Source organism: Eubalaena glacialis, chromosome 7, assembly GCF_028564815.1.
Source record: "Eubalaena glacialis isolate mEubGla1 chromosome 7, mEubGla1.1.hap2.+ XY, whole genome shotgun sequence".
Taxonomy (NCBI): Eukaryota; Metazoa; Chordata; class Mammalia; order Artiodactyla; family Balaenidae; genus Eubalaena; species Eubalaena glacialis.
In genome coordinates, this window is record NC_083722.1 from 85,416,216 (window position 1) to 85,439,703 (window position 23,488).

At 45.7% G+C, this 23,488-nt stretch overlaps 1 protein-coding gene across 3 annotated transcripts in view; it reads left to right on the forward strand.

The window, feature by feature from the left end:
• Positions 1-23,488, forward strand: part of PTPRG (protein tyrosine phosphatase receptor type G) — a 729,368-nt gene that overhangs the window by 633,001 nt on the left and 72,879 nt on the right. For 2 of the 3 annotated variants that reach the window (XM_061197097.1, XM_061197098.1), the window contains exon 13: positions 7,383-7,515. In XM_061197097.1, coding sequence (XP_061053080.1) covers positions 7,383-7,515 — 133 coding nt within the window. The remainder of the gene's footprint in view (positions 1-7,382; positions 7,516-23,488) is intronic. The other variant, XM_061197096.1, reaches the window with a different exon arrangement.

Here is a 23,488-nt window from a genome sequence, read left to right on the forward strand (position 1 = left end):
TATATGTATTTGTAACCCACAATCATGTCTCTGCAACAGTGGTTTAGCTAATGCCAGGGCTCCAGAAAAATAAGACAAATTTTGTGGCCCTATAAAAAAGCGGCCGCCTGTTTACTTCACACCCATTAGGGGGGCTACCACGAAACCCCCAAACCAAAGCAAAATAGAAAATAAGGTGTTGGTGAGGATGTGAAGAAATGGGGACCCTTGTGCCCTGTTGGTGGGAATGTAAAGTGGTTCAGCCACTTGGGAAACAGTATGGAGGTTCCCCCCAAAATTAAAAATAGCATTACCATATGATCCAGTAATCCCACTTATGGGTATTTACCCAAGAGAATTGAAAGCAGGGTCTTGAAGAGATATTTGCACACTCATGTTCATAGCAGCATTATTTATAGTAGCCAAGGGGTGGAAGCAACCCAAATGACCGACGAATAGATGAACAAAATGTGGTATATACCTATAGTGGAATATTATTCAGCCTTAAAAAAGAAGGAAATTGTGTCACATGCTACAACATGGATGAATCTTGAGGACTTATTTCATTAGTGAAATAAGCCAGTCCCAAAAAGACAAATATATATATATGTATATGATTCCACGTATATATATATATATATATGATTCCACTTATGTGAGGTACCTAAAGTGTAGTCAAGTCGTAAGGCAGAAAGTAGGATGGTGGTTGCCAGGAGCTGGGGTCGGGGTGACGGGGAATTGCTGTTTAAAAGGAGCAGAGTTTCAGTTTTGCAGATGAAAAACAGATTCTGGAAATCGGTTGTACAACAGTGTGATATGCTTACCCCTACTGAACTGTACTGTTAGACATGGTTAAGACGGTGACTTTTATGTGTGTTTTACCACAGTTTTTTAAAAAACCAGTGCCTTAATTCACAGCTGCGGGTGGTTTTGAAGGAGTGGCCTTATCAGAACAAATGCGGTCCAGTTGTGCGCGACTGAACCCGGCTGTAGATGTCTGAGCGTGCAGGTTGCCCTGCTCCTAATCTTTCTTGAAAAGCGAAAGAATCCTACTTTCCCCAACTCCTGAGAGTGGCCTCTCAGATCCAAGCTCATTTTAGTCTTGACCACGTAGGGGTTCTTGTCCTGAAGCAGAAGTTGAGCCCTCACTGTGGGGTAGGAAGCGTTTCAGAAAGGTCCATCTGATGTCTCACTGCCTGTAGCATTTATAGTACATTGTACTCCGTTTTTATTTGCTTCTACTGGGATGAGAGCCAAGCCAGTAAAAGGCAAACAGCATTAATTCAGTGATGACATATGCCACTGAAAACTGTTTTTCTTTTTTTTTTTTTTTTTTTTTTTTAATTTTTTGGAAAAAGCAGAATGGAGGCACTTTACTCAGATTTCTGGTGGATGCTGAAATAAAAGCTGGGAGGAGGAAGGGCTGTGGGGAGGTCATTAAACCATTACCTCCCTCCCGCAGATGCTCAGAGAGGGTTAGGTATTAGACAGCATTTTGCTGTAAGTTTCCACTGGAAGACATTTCTGAAACCGGCTCATTCTCTGAGTCCCGGCCCTGCCTGCCCTCACATCTTCTGACCCTCCTAGCAGCCCCTCATCTGCACATCACATCCATGGGGGGAGAGGGGGGTGTAAGTTGATACCTCCTTTCCATTTTTATCCTCTTACACACAGACCAGCAAGATGCAGCCCTGGAAAGAGTATGAAGAAGGTCCAAGTTCACAGAGAGGAATGGCCCACGTTTATAGATGGAGCAACTGTCTGATTCATTTCTAATTGGTTGAAAAATAAAATCTCTTTGAAAATAAATATTGAATTGGGAAAGCTGCCTGGTCAGAAGCAGCCTCTTCTCTCGAGCCGAATTAGTAATTTCAGAATCCTGGTCAGGAGCTTTATTAAACCATGATTTTTGCTTTTGATGATAAGGCCTTTGTAAAAGTCCCAGGTGTGTGCGTTGTTCTGCTGATTCTTTGGGTCAGAGTGCCATCCTGCAGACAGAAATTCGACTGGCCAGAGGGAGCTGGCAACAGGAGTCAGGAGTGAAGAAAGCAGGTCTGATGTGAGACATTAGGGAGCAGTGAGGACTGTGGCAAACTGATGAGCCACGCACTGTCTTAGAGAGTGTGCTGCTTGGTTCTAGTTGATGTTTGCCATGTGGGAATTCAGACCTGTGTTGCTAGCCAGTTTTGAACATTTCCAGGAGAAGATTCCCTTTTTTTTTTTTTTTTTAATTTTGATTTTTTGTGAACTCTATTGTTTATTAAACCTTGGCAACTAACTCACAATTTAATTAATAATTCCCGGGGGAGGGGTGCCCAGCCAGACACATCTGTGGGCTGCCAGTTCACACAACCCATGGCAGGCAGGAATCGAAGGGCTAGGCCTGCTGGCAAAACCAAACCAGCTGGACAAATCAGAGATGGAGGCGAGAAGGAGGTGCATTAACCCAGAGGTCCTGCACTTGTCCTGGTGTCAGGATTTGGGCAACACGGAGAGAGGCAAACCTTCCAGGAACAGGGCAGCCAAGCTCTCTGCTGGACCTTTCAGGAGGCAGCTGGGATACAAGTGAAGCTCTGAATAAAAGTGAGCTGCTCCTAACAGTTGGGAGCATCTAATTTTATCACACTGTCAGCGCCGTTGCTTGGTTCCATTGAAAGGAAGAACGAACGTTCTCTGGACGCGGGCACTGTGCTCAATGCTTGACTGGTCAAGGCTGGCTTTCTGAGGATGCAGCCCGTGCAGTCACACAGCCCCGTGCTCAGAAGGCCCTGTGTTCAGAAGGCCCTGTGTTTGCCTTCATGTTTTGCTGTCGTTTCTTGAAACTCTTTAATAATTTCTGAACAAGAGGCCCCGTGATTTCGTTTTGCATCTGGCACAATCTGCTTTGCACGGATTATCTCATTTAATCCTTCTAAGTCCCCTGAGAGGTGAGCGTTATCATCTGTTTCCCTTTGACAGAGGAGCGACCAGAGGCTCAGAGACAGGCAGTCACTTATCCAAAGTCACACAGCTAGAAAGGCCTAAGCCAGAATTTGTAATGAGGTCTGCCTGCCTCTGAAGGGCAGGATCTTGGTTTCTCTGAAAAGTTGATAGTATGTTCTAGTCTCTGGGGGCCTTGACGTGGGGAAGATTGTCAGGAGACTGAAGCAAAGGAGGAAGAGAGTGTATACCCAGCTCACGCGGCATGTTATGTGTCCCTGGTAGCTTCTGGTAGTTCACTGTTTGATTATACTTTCTCCTTTGAGGGCCTGCTGGGCCACAGATTGAGTCAGGCAGTGGGACAAGCGTCTCTCCTGAAGGATGGCACGAAGCGTAGTGCAGTCTTGTCTCAGGGCAGACTTTGAGCTTCTGGCTCTTCACTGGCAGTCTCCTCACAGGCAGCCCCCTGCTGCTGATGCCCATAGAACCCATCTGAGGTTCTGTGTGATTGCCACACATGCCCTCATTTATTACAGGGGGATTCAGATTCAGCAAACACCCGACGAGCACTCAGCATCTGCCTGGCGCTGTGCTAGGGTGTTGAAGAGGGAGAGGAGGGTGGTGGTGATGATGATAATTAGTGATGCTGTGGGTGGTGGGTGGGGATGGTGATGATCATCATCACAGTTGATAATGTTAACCAGGTGCTTATGGTTGCCAGGCAACGTGCTAAGTATTTTATTGCATTAGCTCATGTAATCCTCACGCCACCCACCATGTAGCGAGCAATATTATTATTTCCATTTACAGATGAGGAAACTGAGGCCCAGAGAGGTTAAGTAACTTGCGCAGAGTTGCATAGCTAGTAGGAGACAGAGCTTTATTACTGTTCTATATACAGAGAAAATTAGCCCTGCTTTGGGGGAGCTTACAGTAAGTAGTAAAAGAGCACTTGTAATTGAGTGTGATGTGTGCCATAAAAGAAGTGCACAGCGACAACCACCATGGCGAGAATGAGAGTATTTACTTAGCATTTGCTCAATGCCGGGCACGCTTCTAAGCGTTCTACGTGCATCTTAAGTTTTCCCACCACCTCTATGAAGTAGGTTCTTTTATCCCATTTTATAGATGAAGAACTCCAGGCCTAAACTGATTTAAGTTATTGGTTGGAGGTCACGTAAAAGGTGGCAGAGCCAGGATTTGAACCTGTGATCTTTACTCTGCCCTCCAGAGCACAGACCGAGGGTTTGGGGAGGCTTCATAGAGAAGGTAGCCCCTGAACCAGGATTGAGGGATTAAGAGGAGCTTCTGAGGGTGGGATGGGAAAGGTGTTCCCGGCAGTGAGATCAGCAGGGCCAAAGGCAGAGAGGTGGGACCGTGGCCCAGCATGGTCACTGGGTGGGTGTGTGTGGCCGGGACCCATTGCAGGGGGCGCAGCAGGAGAGGATGGGGTGGGAGGAAGGCCCACTCAGGAAGGGTTTTGCTGTCCCTGAGGGCAGTGTGGGATTCCTCAGGAGAGTGACAGGAAGATTCCACATGACTGTGTGGCCATGGAATGAAATTCCAGGCTCCTGGTACTGCGAAGGCAAAGCAGTACTGTGAATTTTAACATGAACTCAGCTTTATCATGCCCGCATGGAAATCCAGTAGCACTCCTACATTTGCCTGACCTTTATGTAAAAGACCCGGGCAAATCCGGCTGCCAGTCATTAGTCCCGGCCAGGATTAAACTGCTGTCAGAACAATTTCCTTAGGTCTCTCTCTCCACTGCAAGTTGTTGCCGGCCTGAGTTCTCCTCGATAGAAACCGCCATTCGGGGGCTGCCTAGAGAAGGATTTCTGATGTGTTCACTCCTCCATCCCCTCACAAAAACAACAACAACAAAAAACCTTACACAGCGCCATGAAATATTAGAAAGAGAAGTAGCTCAGTGGTGAAACCTGACGGACAGTTTTGGCGAAGGGTCCTTTTCAGTGATTGAGGATGAAAAGGACCTGGAGTTTGCATTCGGTCTCCTGCCCACACCTGCCTACTGTGTAGTAGCCCAGGCAAGAATCCTTTTCTGTAAGAAGGCAAGGAAAGAAATAAGACCCTGGGTATGCAGGGGCTTCCCACAGTGGATAGTGAGTTCCTTGGACGTGTGGCCTGTAATGTCAGCCCTCCTGCCATATTTTCCATTAACAGGACCATCCGGGCTTGGCGATTCCCCACTGCCAGCCAGATTATTACCTGGCTGGGCTGCCCCCTGCTGGAGCCCTGCAAAATTATCCTCATTTGCAACTGTGGTTCTTGCCGCACGTGTATTTACACATTCTAACCCAGTTAACTCATACCATGTAAGAGCTACATAATCAAAATCCCATAAATTTCTAATTAAAATCCCTGCTTTATCTAAAAATACAAGAACAATGGGGGAAAGTGTGGCTGGCGACCAGAGCTTTGCAATTAAAGCATTATATTGAGGGATAGACTGCACATCTGATGCTTGAGTGCACTCTCTCCAGAAGACATCTGCCCTTGCCCTTGGCCTGGCTAACTCCCCTTCATCCTTCAGCTCCCACCCGAACGTCAGGAAGCCCCTCCAGAATTCCTGGGCTAGGACAGCTGTTCCACTGTACCCGTTGTGCTTCCCCTGGCGTCACATTCATTTTATTCTAATTGCTTGGTCATGTGTCTGCTTCTCCCCCTGTAAATTCCTGCCCCACGGGCACAAGGTTGTTCCTGTCTGATGTTCTGCTGCATCCGCCTCCCCTAGCACCGTGCCTGGCACACAGTCGGGGCTTGACAAATAGCTGCCTGATGAAAAGTTGTGGAGCAAGGGATATCGAGAAATGGGCTGGCACAGTTAGGAAGGCAGTTTATAAACCGCCGGCTGCCCTGCTGTGATTTTTAATCAAAGTGTGCCTCCGTGTCTTTTTACCTGTGAGCTGGGCATAAATCTGGCCCTGCCTGTGCATGAAACAAAGGAGGGCATCAAGGTCCAGTACATTCAAGGAAACCCAGTAAAAACGCTGTAACCCATTTCTTCTTCACTCCAGGTCTTGCCTCTTTAACAGTCTCCTGCCAGGGACAGTTATCTCTTTCCTGCTCAGCCCACCTCCTCTCTCTTGGAAACCCAGCCTGATTAGCCCTGCATTTAGTCCATCCAGCAGACGGACGCTCGGGGCTGGCTGCAGGCTGGCCTCGTTTTTGCAGAGCAGGAGGAATCCTTGCTGAGCACGGGTCAGCCTGCAGCCAGCTGTGGATGACTCCGTGGGCTTCTCCTTGCGGTCACAGTGAACCTTCGCTTTCTCGCCGCGTGCCTCCCGTGACCGTCTCTGTGTACCCGGGCTCTTCCCAGCCCCGCACCACATCTGAGCTTCATTCGGGCTACCTGGAGATTTCCAGGCATTGACCCCGCAGTTCAAGAGACTAGGTTCTCACCTGAGGCTGCTGGGGACTTGTGAAGATCCTCGGGGCCTGAGAGAGACGGGAGGAGCTGCTGGGGTAAGAGGCGCTGGTTGACCAGAGAGAGTCCTGGACCATTTCACAAGCTTCCCCGGTTAACCCCAGCACTGGCTGCTGTTGGGCAGCCGATGTGCGCTAGGAGCAGAGCGAGGCGTGGCCGCCAGTCTGCGAGCTTTTAGAAGGATGGGGAGAGGGGGCAGGTGGGAGGTGAGATCAGAGGGAAAGCTTGTGAACCACATTTGAGGAAAAACAGGATGTCTGGGGATCTGGGTGGTGGGAAGTGGTAGGCAGAGGAGTCCGGGTGCGCCTGCTGGGAGGTGCTGTTGCTCAGACTTTGAGTGGCTCGTTGAGATTCTGGGGTGAGAGCACCATTGCCTTAGCTTGCGTCCTGCCCCTACCCTTGGCCAGGAGCCTGGGGGGCCCACACTTGGACAGCTGTCCCACCAGGACTGTCTGTTGGGGAGAGGTGGTTTCCCAAAGCAGAAATGGGTGTGGTTACTAGAGGAAGGGGTAACAGATGCTAAGCAGACAAAGAAATACATACCCATTGTAGTCACAGCCGGTTATCTTAGTAAAACCCATCGTTGCCTCCATCCCTCCTGCCTTGGCAGACCTGCAAGGCTCCCCCGCCTCTTTCCACGGGCAAGTTTTGTGCTACATTCAGCCTTGAGCACATTTCTTCAGTGTATCCAAAGGCCGGGTCAGTATCTATTACTGATCATTACTATCAGGGACAGTAGTGTTCTTGGAGTGAGGCTGGGTCTCTGTCTTCTGTGCAACTCTTCTTAACAACATCTTGAACGCTACCTGCAAATCCATCCCACTGGCGATTACAGGGTGCAGCCTGCAGAAAAGGTCCCATTTGGCTTGGGACTCAGTGGGAAGCAGTGTGGGCTGCAGATTGCCCCTCGTCACCAGGTAACCTTGTTCTCCAGAAACCACCCAAAACTGGAACAGAAATCTCCATCACACTCTGGCTCCCAGCTCCCTGGCTCGGCTAGCCTCTGTCCTCTAACTGGCATGGTTTCTCTTTGCAGCAGAAAAGAACACCTCTGGAATGATAAGCCGCCCTTCTCCGGGGAGGATGGAGTGGATCGTCCCTCTGATTGTGGTATCAGCCTTGACCTTCGTGTGCCTCATCCTTCTCATTGCTGTGCTAGTTTACTGGAGGTGAGTCAGCCAGGCAGCACTGACAGAGGGGGTGTGGGCGTCGGGTTGTGCTGTCAGCACGCTGCCCTGGCGGGGTTGGGGGGGGCTGGCCCGAGGGGAGGGGAAGCCCATGGCCTCTTCATTCAGAAAGGTAAGGTAGCTGGAGTGTTTCTAGTGTCACCACCTGGGAGATCTGCTTTGTCTGCAGGAAGCCGGTGGGATAGAGCCACTACTGAGATGAAGGCGCTCGTGATGAGCTTCTAGGATTTAGTGCCAGAGAGGCTTTTGCTTGGGAATCAGGGAGATCCGGGTTCAAATCCCAGGCCTGCTACTCGCTGGCAACAAACCCCATTTCCACTTTGAGCTTTAGTTCCTAAACCTGCAAAATGAGTTAATAAGTTTCTTAGCATTTCCAGTTTCCCTGAGACCATGCGTCACTTTGTCGTATCCACATAATAGCTCCTCTTGACCTGAAAATTTTTTTCATAGCCCTTTGCTGAAAATTCGGTGATAGGAAAACGTTTATCATGTTATGTGGCATTTAATACACGTAGGATAAAAATGGCTGATGGTAAGTCATCCTTATATTAGCATCATCCTTGAACTGGTTCTCACTGCTTCCCACGGGAAGCCTGCTTGCAGCTTCTCTTTAAAAGTTGTGTGTTTTTTCAGCTACACTCTCTCAGCCAGTTTAACTGAGTGAAGCAGGCTGGCCCACGTGGTTGGCCTGGCTGCCTTCACCTCTCAGACTGATGTAGGAAGCTTCTGCCCTTTAACAAGCTTCATCAGTGATGAATAGGTGTCATATTTCCCTCCCTCCATCCCTTCTTTCCATTCATTTGATGAACTTTGAGTCCCTATTGTGTGCCAGACACTCTTCTCTCATGGAGCTTACATCTTAGTGGGGGAGACAGGCAATAAATAAAGCAAACAAGGTGGTGTTAAGTGTATAATGGAGAAAACTAAATCTGGAAAGCAGAGGGGAGATGCTGAGGCTTAGCGGTGAGTGGTCAGAGTGGTTAAGGAAGGCCTACCTGGCGAGTGGTATTTGTCCAAAGACGTAAAGGAGGAAGGAGTCAAATGGGCTCCATCTGGGGCATGTTCCAAGCAGAGGAAACAGCATGTGCAAAGGCCCTGAGGCAGGAGTACGCCTCGTATGTTCCAGGAATGGCCAAGAGGTGTGGCTGGAGCAGGTGAGAATGGGGGAGAGTGGTAGGAGAGGGTATCAGGAAGAAACAGGATGGAAGGGAGTTGGGTCAGGTACCGCTTTGTGGGCCATTGTAAACACATTGCCTTTGACCCTAAGAGAAGTACTGTTTGGTAGAGAAGTGTTGTGATCTAACTTCAGGATTACTTGGCTGTCCTGCAAAGACCACTGAAGAGGAGCAGGGGCAGAAGCAGAGAGACCAGGTAGAAGACTACTGAACTGGTCCCAGAAGGAGTGATGGTGTCTCCCATGAGGACAGCAGTGCAGGTTGTGGAACTGATTGGATATAGATACATTCTGAAGGTGGGATCAACAGAATCTGCTGACAGATTGGCCTGTGTCCCTAGGTCTGTTTTCAGTTGGAAAGAACAAGAGAAGAAGGAAGGGTTCATCCGAGACTTCCCCAGGCGTCTAACTATAGCCCTGTTAGTGCTACAGACCAGCTAGATGATGGATTATATTGTGTTTCAGGGTGAGCCTAGAAACGCTAGACTTACCTCCATGCCATCCTTTCTCCAGGACAGTGGTTTGCAAACAAATAGTTGTCTGGAGCCCGTTAGTAAGTGGGAGGCTGCCTAACATGGGTTGAACTGAGCACATAGAGGTAACGAAAGGTCTGCCTGCCCTTCTCTTGGCTCTTTTTGGTGCTGTGTGGCTTTAGTTGCGGACTCTCCCCACAAAGGAGCACAGAGAACCCACAGCTGCCCCAGGCTGGGTAACCCTAGCAACCCCAGTGTGAAAAAGTTCCTGTTCCAAATAGTTCTAGCAAAAACCTCAGGGTTGTTTCTGGTTGGCCCACCTTGGCTCTCTGCCTACCTGAGAATGGATCACTCTGACGAAAGAAGACCATGGACATTTGGCCAAGCAGACATGTTGACGGCAAGCTGCTTACAGGAAGGGGCTGTGTAATGTCATAAAGAGAGCTTTCAAGACCCTTATTCAAGGTGTTTTTTCCCATTAGAAATTCACACTGTTTATATTTTTGACAAACTCAGTGAGTCTGAATCAAAAATATGTATTGAGTAATACATTATTATTTCATAATTAAAATATATGTATAATGTCTTATATATATTACTTATATATATACATATATATGTTTATATTCAAAGCTTGGTTTAAAGTAACCAGAGCTTTAAACCTCCTCCAGTAGACGCTGCCTGTGAGTTTTTACCAAACTCCTAACGCCAGTACACAAAAATGAGCGGGAAGGAGAAAATTCTTAAAGAGCAAGCAAAGTAAAATTGAACTAGCATCAGGATAGATGAGTTTGCTAAGCATGAGAACAGCCTAGAGGGATAAAGACCTTTTTAATGTCCATCTTCTTTTTTTCTTTATTACTAATGTGAAAGAGGGAAGCATTGCGGAGCTCACACAGAAAATGGGTAAATGCAGAAAAGATGGGTATTTCCCTTCGACGACGCAGTTTTGAAGCTAGACCAGCAGTGCTCCTCTTCTGCCTTTTGAGGCACGGTGAGAGCGGATGATTGGCAAACAGACTTGACTTGAGTAGAGCATCGAGGCAGATCAATACCTCCTGGAGTGTTTCCTCAGGTGGCAGGCCTTGACGCTGGGGGTTCCAACCAGCTCGCCATGGTGGCAGTTTCTGCAACCAAGGACTGAGCCTTTACAGCTATTGCTTTGGTTTCTGTGTGTTCACTTAGGGCTCTTTTCACTGCAATTGCATGGGTTCATGAAACCGTTGGAAGTGAAAGCCGAGGACTCTGAATTGTTTCTCCACTAGTGTCCCTTGCACGATGTTGGTGTTTGCTGATGTTCACAGAGTCCTTTTTGAGCACCAGCTGCTGTGCCAAGCCCTCGCCAGGCCCCATCTCCTGGGATCCTTACGACAAATTTGTATGTTACCATCCCCATATTAAAAGTAAGGGGCAGAAGCTCAGGGCGGGCACGTGACTTGTGAAGGGTTCTGCAGGAAGTGGTGGACCCTGGTTTTGAACACAAGATGTCTTCAGACTAGAATCCATAAACTTATTGAACCACTGAGATACATACCTGGTACTACACTGAATCCTGTGGAGGCTGAGCGTGATGGATGGTCAGCTGTAAGTCACATGGACTTGGGATCCGTGGGGCTATTGTGCCAGTGCCTTACTGTTAGACTCAGCTGCTTTCTTTGACCAGGGAAGGGAAAGGGAACCAGCATTTGTGGAAATGCCTACCGTGGGCTAAGGAGTGTGCATTGTTCTCATCCAATACTGGTCAGAACCATTTCTGTTACAGCTGACAGAGACCCCTTCCAAACTGCCTTAAGCACAGGAAAGAAAGAGTTGGTTGATTCGTGATGTTGGATGTTCAGGAGCATCAGGCCCAGCTCTTTTCGGAAGACAGAACAAGGAAAACGGGGCTCGGCATGTTTTGTGAGCCTCTTTCTCTCTCACTCTGTCTCTGGGATCTGCACTGTCTCTGTCTGTATGGTCTTTTCTCTTGGGAAGGCCCTCTGACTGTTTCTACATGGTGGCCTCTGGCCCATGTTGGACTTAATCCCCCCATCCCAGTGGAAAGGGAATTTCTCTCCTCCAGTAGTGCCAGTGAAACCCCAAGATGGCATGTCTTAGGACTGACTCAGGTTATTTACCCATCCCCAGAGCCCTCTGGCAGCCAGGGGGATGAAGACTTGTCAGGCCTGGGTCTTATATTTAACTCTGGAGCCCAGAAATGAGGACATTGCCCTCGAAACCACATGCATTGAAGGTGGACAAGGGGTAGTTCCCCAAAGGACCGTCAAGACCCAGAGAGGCGACTGGATGCAGGTGCCAGGCAGACAGAAGAGGGCGGTGTCCCCTCCAAAAGCTGGGAAATTGGAATCAAGGAGGGGAGGGATTTGCACTAAGAAAAGAGAATTCAGACTTGGATAGCAGGGGAAATACATGTGTAAATAGCCGGAAAGAAACAAGGCAGGCGTGTGAGCTCAGCGCGGCCAGCCTCGGGTTCTCACTAGGACTCTGGTGTCACACGTGTATGTGTCATGCCCTGGAAAAATGGGGGGAGCTTTCAATCCTGTCTCAAGTGTAGGATTATTAAAGAGTGCATGCAGGAGTTTAGAAGGTTCAGCTAAGGGTTGTGCTATGAAATAATAAAGCTATTTTACTATTCTGTGGGCATTGGAGCCCCTCGCAGCTCCTATTCAGCAAGCGTGTATGGAGTGCCTGCCGCACACCGTGCTGGGCCTGGCGATTTAGGGCTGATGTCCCTTCCCTCGAGGCCCTCACCGTCCACTGGGCGACGCAGTCAGGTAAACAAAGACTATGGCGAGTGTATGGAGAGGAGCGAGCCCAAGCTGCTGTGACAGCACGTAGGCAGGACTTGGAGCAGGCCGGGGGAACGGGGTGGCGTCAGAGAAGGCTCCCTGGAGGATCTGATGCCCGAGCCGGGCCTTGACGCACAGCGGTCCAAAGCCAGTGAAGGAGGCGTGGGGCTGGAGAGAGAGGACCCGGCCTCTCGTAAGCAGGCACCTGTGGTTCAGTGTTGCTGGAACAAAGCATGAGGACAGGAGGGGCCCGATCGCGAAGGCCCCGGATGCCACTGCCTTATCCTGAGAGTGATGGAAACGCATGAAGGGCCAAAGCTGCAAGAGGGCAAGACGAAAAGCGGCAAACGCTGGGAAGTGAAGTACGAACACGGGCCAGAGTCAGACAGCCTGGATTTGGGGCCAGGCTTTACCAGTCCCTCACCATGTGTGTCGCCTTAGAGCATGTATTCCTAACGGGAATGTGATCATCCCCAAAGCGGTGAAAATGGGTTTGGAGAAGGTGAAAAAACTGACTTTTTGTATATCAAGCACAGATATATATATATACACACACACACACACACACACGTATCTAGTACATACACAGATATGCAGTTTGTCATTGATATTAAAATTTCATTGGGAGGGTGTGATTAGGACAAAAATGTCTATAAAGGCCCCTTAGGGGAGGTGCCTATGAAGAAAAGGGGGAGAAACACTACCTTAGACAGGACTCCTCCACCACCTTCAGCGTCCTCCTCTGCAGAATAGAGTTAAGAAATGTGCCAATGAGTTCATGTGAGGATTAGGTCTGGGCACCAGGAAATGCTCATTCCAGTACCTGGCAGGCGGTGAATATCAGACCCCTGACTGTAGAGAAAAATACAAATTTAATTCTGGGTCCTGCTGTGCCTAAAGAGAAGTCATTGTTCTCGAACAAAGAAAATCAGGTTTACAGATCTAAACAGATGCTGTCCCGGACATGTAATCATATTGTAGGACTGCACACACTTCCCAATTATATGTTCACTGCTTAACACATGGCTTGACAATAACTTTCGGAATTTCCTTCTAGAATTCCTTCTTTTGCATGATCTCAGTTGTGCAAAGTACTTATCCTAGAAATAGCTGAAAGTTGCCTGTTGGGAGCTAAGGATAGTAGAAATGTAGGTGAACCTACCGAGCAGAACCACTTTGGGCCAGAAGAGGGAAGGGCGACCATAAAGCTAATGATTGGTTTGGGTGATGCTCTTAATGGGCTTGGAGACGATTCCAGAGTTGCTCACCCTAAGTAACTAAGGATGTGACCCCACCCACGGCCCCGTCCCTTCCGAAACAACACTGAGGCAGGGTGACCAGCCTGGGCAGCGCTGGAATCAGCTGCTGGAGCTGCTGCAGGAGATACCCCCCGACACCCAGTGGCCTAACCACACGAAGCTGAGTCCTCACCGTGTGAAGTCTGAGGGGGGTTGGGCAGCCCTTTCCCACCTGTGGTGGAGAAAAAATTGACAGAAAAATCGACGAGGCACCTAGCTCTCAACTGCACGGCCCGGGAGTGTAATCCTCCACTCCTGTTTGCTCCCCATTGGCCACAGATGGCCCCTCAGCCCCAAGGACACAGGATAAGTTGGGGAGCGCACTGATATTCATGGAGCACAGCCAGAAGTATCCTTAAATGTTTAGGCCCTTTGGCATCATTGGGTTAAGAGTATGTTTCCTGAAAGGGACCCCTTTGGAGGCCAATTGTTAGTCTCGTTACATCACATTTGGCCAAAACTAAAAAATGTAGGTAGAGACCTCGTATATTTTTGGTCAACTGGAAGATATACAGAGGTCCATTGGGAGCTATTTGAGCAGCATTTTTACAGGCAGCAACATGGGTTTGTGGGAGAAGTTTATTTTGAAATACGGTTGGCTGAGATGTTACCAGTAGTTCTCTCTCTGAGTCTCCTTGCAAAGGTCTGCCTTGAAGAGATGTAGTAAAATCTGTAACAATGCAGAAGGTGCTGTAAAGCTAGGAAGAAACATGCAGAGCATTTTGGCACCAGGGTCAGGGTGGTGGGACAGCTAATAAAGATAAAATCAAGGAAAAATCAATGAGCACTTACCACTTGCCTCCTTTTATAAATGGTGCCCTGTGTGTGCCTTTTAAATAGTGTAACCCATATCAACATGCGATGGTGCAGAGCTGTAATCGTTTCAATTGAAACGAGGGAGAAGAAATCAATTCAGTACTTTTTAAAGTGTGCCATTTTGGCCCTGTTCCTCAAGATGGTAACAAAACGCACCTTTTGAATGACTACAGTCAGAAAGTACGTTCCAAGAGCTCCAGCCCTCCGTCTTACCAAGACAAGCTGTTATATGGCATTAATGTGCTGACGTTCCTGAAAAAGACTTGGAGCGGCACAGCTGCTGCCACTCAGAAAGAAGAGGAAATTTTGGAGAAGGTTTCTTTGCGATTTGCATAATTTGAGGTTGATGCTGGGAAAAGAGCTATATACAGGGTGTCCAGTCCGTATGCTGGGGCATGCACCTTGTTTATTTATTAACTTGTTTCATAGAATACCTTAGCAACTGTGAGCAAGACATGAGCGTCCACTTCGAATTGTCAGTATTGTGAAGATATTTTTAATTCTTTTTTTTTCTGTTATCTTGAGGAAAATTGCTTTGAAGGTAGCTCTTCTCTCTCTGATGAGGAAAGAAAGTCTTACCCTGACATGGCTTCATATATCTTAAGGCCTAAACAGCCAAGAATCTTTTATTGAGTATTCACCATAATACACATGTGCTAAGCGGATTAACATTCGAATCCTTGGAATTACTACATCCATTTTGCAGATCAGAAAACTGAGGCTTGGTAAAATCATAAGTCACAGTGTTAATCTTTGGTGGATCCTGGATTTGAACCCAGCCACTCTGACTTCATTGCCCACTGTGTTAATCATTACATTGTTTTGCCTAGACGAGGAATAGCTTGTCTGGAGGCATTTACTTCCTTCCACAGCCTGTTTTTATAGCACATGTTTGTGTGTTGAAAAGATCCTATGTTTTGGATTTGCCAAAAACACAAAGGAGAAAACCTGAGGACCAACTATATGTATTTTCAAGTGTTTTAGAAGCCGAATAGATTTTGATGTTGAATAGTATCACCTTCTGTTCTGTTCTTAGTTCCAGCTAATCAGTGCTGTCGTACCTTGATGACAAATTGAGCATCTTATTGACCGTAATTCTAGCTTGGGAAAGAACTTTCCAGAAGTATAAAACAGCCTTTCTTCTCAGACTCAGATAGGGCTGAGCTAACTACACAGACTCTGGAACAGAAAACTGGAAACTCAAAGTGGGAATTTTAACATCTAACCCAGGTTTGTTGCAGTTTGGTATTAGAAGGATTTCACTTTCTGATCTGAGAAATTCAGCCCATGACTGAGCTGTCTGTAAATTCCGTGGTAGATCAGTCAACACCAATTTAGCTTCATAGGCAGATAGAAGAAGGTCTCTCTTTTACTCTCATCTTTAGACATTCAGAAATTTTGCCCTCTGTTGGTGCCTCCTCATTAAGAATGCTGTTCATGAAAGCAAGTGCATTGTGTTGACATTGCAATTTTTCTCTTCCCTGGATGTTCGGGGGAGACAGTGTAGTAAATAGGAAGGGACACAAACCACAAATGTGTGTGGATTTTGAGTTGGCATAACAGAGCCTCTGGTAGACAAACAGATGCGTGTCAGGTCAAGTGTGGGCATGCGCTAACACCCTTCTTGCTGGAGGAATGGCGGACCACGTGTGCCCAGCGGAGCTCGCATCCCTCCTGGATTCCACAGTAGCAGCCGTGACACTCAGAGCTGCTGTGAGCCGGGCACACGCTCTGCGCCCATCTGCTCTAGCAGCGGGCGCTTCCATGCGTGCTCTCTGATGACTGGATTTGGTTTAGATGTTTGCCCTCCCCCACTCCACCCCAGGAAAGTCACAAAGGAGATGGTGTAATAACAGTGATCCCTCCCATGCACGTGACTGTGGACAGATAGCAAGGGGGAAACACTGTCAATCACAACAGTCAATAATGGTGAATTAACATGAAGCAAACATGACATGACTTAATCCTCATAGCAGCCATGGGTGGTGGCCAAGGTGGCGGGGACTGCATCACCTTCTTCCAAGGTAGAAGACAGTGTCCAGAAGGGGAATGGACTTGCCCAGGATCACAAGCTAGTATGTTTGGGAAGTACAGTTGACCTTTGAACGACGCATCTGTGAACTTCAGGGGTTGACTTATACTCGGATTTTTTTCAGTAGTCAGCACTACAGTACTATACGATCTGTGTTTGGTGGAATCCATGGAATCACAGATGTGGAGGAATTGTGGATATGGAGGGCCAACTACATTATATGCAGATTTTCGACTGTGCAAAGGTCGACACCCTAACCCCCATGTTGTTCAAGAGTCAGCTATATTAACACCTAGGGCTTTGTTTTGTTTTGTTGACCTAAGACCCTTTACAGCTGGCTTGTGTATTCCTTCCTTCATTTGTTCATTCAAAGACATTTCTCAAGGATCTAGTCTGTGTTGGGCACTGGAGATGCTGCGAGGAGACGGAATTCCTGTCTCAAGGAGCGTGTAGGTTAACGGAGGAGATGAGCAGGTAGACAAAGGTTATCCCAAATAGAGGTCAAAAACTGGGCTCCAGATCTGTTTTATGTAGCTGACTTCTTGTTTTTTTGGTTTTTTTTAAACATGTCCTTCCTTCCTTCCTCCCTCCCTCCCTCCCTCCCTCCCTCCCTTCCTTCCTTCCTTCCTTTTTTGGCTGTGCCATGCAGCACACAGGATCTTAGTTCCCCTACCAGGGATCGAACCCGTGCCCCCTGTAGTGGAAGCGTGGAATCTTAACCACTGGACCGCTAGGGAAGTCCTGACATCTCATTTTTAAGAATCTGAATTATTTTGAAAATAGGAAGATTTTGCTTAAAACCCCAGCTGTCTGGGTTCTCGTGATAAACAGGGGGATCGACATCACTGTTCTCACATCCCCTCATGGCACTAGTAGGCTGTACGGAGCCAACTGTGGTCCCCTGCTCGCCAGTCTGCCCGTCTCTGCCCTCCACTTAAATGTGTATTCTTCATTGCAAAATAAAGTCCACTTTTGTGGGCAGGCTCAGATTCTTTCTGAGGGGATTTGGGGCACATACACAGGCATTGGGTCAGACCAAGCTGCTTTACTGTATCTCTTGTGAGGGAGGGCATGAGAATCAAAAGATGGGTTTACATGCAATTCAAGTCTAGAAAAAGCCAAGCTTCCAGGTCGTACTTTTTGGTGGCTTTGTGTGATCACCTTTATCTTTTCTGTAAACAAACCACTCACGGGGCCACCTGTATTCTGGGCATCATTCTTTCTTTTATAAACTGGTAAACTGCCCATGTCACTCATCTCTCTGGGGAACCTGTACCTGTAGGTATAGTTCAAGAAGTTTTTTTTTTTTTAATCATTAGGAATAACTGTTAGAATCCAGCTCGTCAAAGCCTGACAACGTGTGGAGCCAGTGGGGAGAAGAATGCACATTTCATGATGCCAAAATGTGCTTGCCTCGGAGGGTTGAGTTTCTGATGACATGGTGGTGTCTTGCTCTGAGATGCTAATAGCATGGGGGTAGGGAGCCTCTAGAGACCCCAGCTGTTCCTGAAGATGGGCAGCTATTTTTTTCTTTCTCTGGGCAGCTCTGTGCAGGGAGATCTGGGTCACGTGGGCAATCCTAGGCAACTTTTGCTCAATAACTGTTTCCCAAATGGCTACTCAGGGGCCTTTCAGAATTCACGAGAACCGTCCGTTGTTATAGTAACCGGCCCCCTGCTGTCGAGTTGGCCCTGAGATGCCAGTTGAAGCTCTTAGAACCAGGGAACACGTAGTCATTTAGACAAAAGCAGGGAGAGATTCACCACTAAAGGTTGCTGTTTAAACACTATGATACTTAAAAGACAGGACCCACTCTGTTAAGAAGTGAATGGATACATTTTTCAACCAAGCTGGCTTTTCAGGAAAAGGGAAACTCCTTATAATGTTCAGTCTCTGCTACATAACCAACACCTTTCTTTGGATTTCTCTGAATTAAGTGTCCTCTCTCCCAGGGCGGATCAGGTCTGTCCTGTCGGGTTGCTCAGGTAGCCCCCTCGATTATTCAGGATGTTAGTTTTATGGCATTTGCTTCTCAGCGGAGTGTTGTCAGTTTACAGGGTGGTAGTTTGAAGCGCCTGTGATTGTGTGTGAGGAGAAACTGCGGAGATAGCCGGCTCCGCTCCAAAATTCCCGAAAGAGTGAGTCTGGCAGAATTCAGAGTAGGGCTAAGGGTTGAGAGGAAGTCTAAATATTTTAGGAAGCTGCAAATTTCAAGTTCTTATGAAAATTTGCAAAAACACTCCACACACTCGTGATTTCCTCGGATTAATGTTGGTAGCCGCACTGAGTATGTGCGTGAGGTTTTGAGGACAGTTGTTGTAGTTGCAGAATGTACTCGATAGAGGGAGACAAGAAGTTCTGAATTACAGCACCCTCCCCTTCCCTTCCTCACCCCGACACTTTTTAATCATTTTCCCAAGTTTTGACTCTTCCCTAATTTGGTTTCTGCGCCAAGCACTTTTACCCAACTTGGAGTCTAATAATTAACAAAATAAATGAAAGCTTGTATTAAGGGAGAAGAAAAACCTAATAGTTGAGAATTAGAGGATGTCTATTCCTAGAAGTAGAAAACCACCAAGTAAATCAGAAGTTAACAAATGTTCTTTGAAATCACATAACCTGAATTCAGAGTTCTGCATGGGATTCATTAGAACTTCTAAAAAAGAGAACCTTCCTATATCGGAGTTAAGTCTTTACTGTTCTATCAGTGGAGTTTGGAAAGAATAGGAATCCTTTCAGTGTGAAATGCTATAGCCCAGGTGGTTTGGGGATTAAATATAATTAAATGAACATTTTCCAGTGTGAAAAAAGTGCATCTTTCAAATGCTAGAGCCAAGTGTCCGATTCTCTGGTCATTTAAGTTTTAAGGGGAAATGAAATATCGGACTTTATATTTGGTAATAACTTGCCAACTGCTACCTCCGCCTTATCTGAGGAGCCCTCGTACTATTCCACCATCTGTATTGTGAATCAGGAAAGTGTTTGTCCAGAGATGAGAGGAATGCATGGGGAAAAGGCAAAACCCCGGACTGGTCTAACAGCACTGAATTCAGAGAAATTTGTGGCAGAAGGGAGGTTCAAACGGTACCAAATAGATTCCTCCCAAGTTCTATTTATTCCAATGGTATTTTAAGCCATCCTGTTTGCCAGGGGAGCTTGTCAAAAGTGGAAGGACCAGAGGTCATTATTGGGTTGGTGATATCTTTTTAAATTTTTTTTTTAACATCTTTATTGGAGTATAATTGCTTTACAATGGTGTGTTAGTTTCTGCTTGATAACAAAGTGAATCAGCTATACATATACATATATCCCCATATCTCCTCCCTCTTGTGTCTCCCTCCCACGCTCCATATCCCACCCCTCTAGGTGGTCACAGAGCACCGAGCTGATCTCCCTCTGCTATGTGGCTGCTTCCCACTAGTTATCTATTTTACATTTGGTAGTGTATATATGTCCATGCCACTCTCTCACTTCATCCCAGCTTACCCTTCTCCCTCCCCGTGTCCTCAAGTCCATTCTCTATGTCTGCGTCTTTATTCCTGTCCTGCCCCTAGGTTCTTCAGACCTTTTTTTTTTTTTTAGATTCCATATATATGTGTTAGCATACAGTATTTGTTTTTCTATTTCTTTTTTTTTTTTTTTTTAATAATCAGTTGGGAGTTTCCCTTTTTTTTAAAAAAAATAACAGCATTTTATTTATTTATGTATTTATTTATTTATTTTTATTTTTGGCTGTGTTGGGTCTTTGTTTCTGTGCGAGGGCTTTCTCTAGTTGTGGCAAGTGGGGGCCACTCTTCATCGCGGTGCGCAGACCTCTCACTATCGCGGCCTCTCTTGTTGCGGAGCACAGGCTCCAGACGCGCAGGCTCAGTAGTTGTGGCTCACGGGCCCAGCCGCTCCGGGGCATGTGGGATCTTCCCAGACCAGGGCTCGAACCCGTGTCCCCTGCATTGGCAGGCAGATTCTCAACCACTGCGCCACCAGGGAAGCCCGTTTTTCTATATCTGACTTACTTCACTCTGTATGACAGACTCTAGGTCCATCCACCTCACTACAAATAACTCAATTTCGTTTCTTTTTATGGCTGAGTAATATTCCATTGTATATATGTGCCACATCTTCTTTATCCATTCATCTGTTGATGGACACTTAGGTTGCTTCCATGTCCTGGCTATTGTAAATAGAGCTGCAGTGAACATTGTGGTACATGACTCTTTTTGAATTATGTTTTCTCAGGGTATATGCCCAGTAGTGGGATTGCTGGGTCGTATGGTAGTTCTATTTTTAGTTTTTTAAGGAACCTCCATACTGTTCTCCATAGTGGCTGTATCAATTTACATTCCCACCAACAGTGCAAGAGGGTTCCCTTTTCTCCACACCCTCTCCAGCATTTATTGTTTGTAGATTTTTGATGATGGCCATTCTGACCAGTGTGAGGTGATACCACATTGTAGTTTTGATTTGCATTTCTCTGATGATTAGTGATGTTGAGCATCCTTTCATGTGTTTGTTGGAAATCTGTATATCTTCTTTGGAGAAATGTCTACGTAGGTCTTCTGCCCATTTTGGGGTTGGGTTGTTTGTTTTTTTGATATGGAGCTGCATGAGCTGCTTGTAAATTTTAGAGATTAAGCCATTGTCAGTTGCTTAATTTGCAAATATTTTCTCCCATTCTGAGGGTTGTCTTTTCGTCTTGTTTATGGTTTCGTTTGCTGTGCAAAAGCTTTGAAGTTTCATTAGGTCCCATTTGTTTATTTTTGTTTTTATTTCCATTTCTCTAGGAGGTGGGTCAAAAAGGGTATTGCTGTGATTTATGTCATAGAGTGTTCTGCCTATGTTTTCCTCTAAGAGTTTTATAGTGTCTGGCCTTACATTTAGGTCTTTAATCCATTTTGAGTTTATTTTTGTGTACGGTGTTAGGGAGTGTTCTAATTTCATTCTTTTACATGTAGCTGTCCAGTTTTCCCAGCACCACTTATTGCAGAGACTGTCTTTTCTCCATTATATACTCTTGTCTCCCTATCAAAAATAAGGTGACCATATGTGCGTGGGTTTATCTCTGGGCTTTCTATCCTGTTCCATTGATCTATATTTCTGTTTTTGTGCCAGTACCATACTGTCTTGATTACTGTAGCTTTGTAGTATAGTCTGAAGTCCGGGAGCCTGATTCCTTCAGCTCCGTTTTTCTTTCTCAAGATTGCTTTGGCTATTCGGGGCCTTTTGTGTTTCCATACAAATTGTGCAATTTTTTGTTCTAGTTCTATGAAAAATGCTATTGGTTGTTTGATAGGGATTGCATTGAATCTGTAGATTGCTTTGGGGAGTATACTCATTTTCACAATATTGATTCTTCCAATCCAAGAACATGGTATATCTCTCCATCTGTTTGTATCATCTTTAATGTCTTTCATCAGTGTCTTATAGTTTTCTGCATACAGGTCTTTTGTCTCCTTAGGTAGGTTTATTCCTAGGTATTTTTTTCTTTTTGTTGCAATGGTAAATGGGAGTGTTTCCTTAATTTCTCTTTCAGATTTTTCATCATTAGTGTATAGGAATGCAAGAGATTTCTGTGCATTAATTTTGTATCCTGCTACTTTACCAGATTCATTGATTAGCTCTAGTAGTTTTCTGATAGCATCTTTAGGATTCTGTATGTATAGTATCATGTCATCTGCAAACAGTGACAGATTTACTTCTCCTTTTCTGATTTGGAAAGCTTTTATTTCTTTTTCTTCTCTGATTGCTGTGGCTAAAACTTCCAAAACTATGTTGAATAATAGTGGGGAGAGTGGACAACCTTGTCTTGTTCCTGATCTTAGAGGAAATGGTTTAGTTTTTCACCATTGAGAACGATGTTGGCTGTGGGTTTGTCATATATGGCCTTCATTATGTTGAGGTAAGTGCCCTCTATGCCTACTTTCTGGAGGGTTTTTATCATAAATGGGTGTTGAATTTGGTCGAAAGCTTTTTCTGCATCTATTGAGATGATCATATGGTTTTTCTCCTTCAATTTGTTAATATGGTGTATCACATTGATTGATTTGCGTATATTGAAGAATCCTTGCATTCCTGGGATAAACCCCACTTGATCATGTTGTATGATCCTTTTAATGTGCTGTTGGATTCTGTTTGCTAGTATTTTGTTGAGGATTTTTGCATCTATGTTCATCAGTGATATTGGCCTGTAGTTTTCTTTCTTGGTGACATCTTTGTCTGGTTTTGGTATCAGGGTGATGGTGGCCTCGTAGAATGAGTTTGGGAGTGTTCCTCCCTCTGCTATACTTTGGAAGAGTTTGAGAAGGATAGGTGTTAGCTCTTCTCTAAATGTTTGATAGAATTCGCCTGTGAAGCCATCTGGTCCTGGGCTTTTGTTTGTTGGAAGATTTTTAATCACAGTCTCAATTTCAGTGCTTGTGATTGGTCTGTTTATACTTTCTATTTCTTCCTGGTTCAGTCTTGGAAGGTTGTGATTTTCTAAGAATGTGTCCATTTCTTCCAGGTTGTCCATTTTATTGGCATAGAGTTGCTTGTAGTAATCTCTCATGTTCCTTTGTATTTCTGCAGTGTCAGTTGTTACTTCTCCTTTTTCATTTCTAATTCTGTTGATTTGAGTCTTCCCCCTTTTTTTCTTGATGAGTCTGGCTAATGGTTTATCAATTTTGTTTATCTTCTCAAAGAACCAGCTTGTAGTTTTATTGATCTTTGCTGTCATTTCCTTCATTTCTTTTTCATTTATTTCTGATCTGATCTTTATGATTTCTTTCCTTTTGCTAACTTTGGGGGTTTTTTTTCCTTCTTTCTCGAATTGCTTTAGGTGTAAGGTTAGCTTGTTTATTTGAGATGTTTCTTGTTTCTTGAGGTAGGATTATATTGCTATAAACTTCCCTCTTAGAACTGCTTTTGCTGCATCCCATAGGTTTTGGGTCGTCGTGTTTTCATTGTCATTTGTTTCTAGGTATTTTTTGATTTCCTCTTTGATTTCTTCAGTGATCTCTTGGTTATTTAGTAGTGTATTGTTTAGCCTCCATGTGTCTGTATTTTTTACAGATTTTTTTCCTGTAATTGATATCTAGTCCCATAGCGTGTGGTCAGAAAAGATACTTGATATGATTTCAATTTTCTTAAATTTACCAAGGCTTGATTTGTGACCCAAGATATGATCTATCCTGCAGAATGTTCTGTGCACACTTGAGAAGAAAGTGTATTCTGTTGTTTTTGGATGGAATGTCCTATAAATATCAGTTAAGTCCATCTTGTTTAATGTATCATTTAAAGCTTGTGTTTCCTTATTTATTTTCATTTTGGATCTGTCCATTGGTGAAAGTGGGGTGTTAAAGTCCCCTAGTATGATTGTGTTACTGTTGATTTCCCCT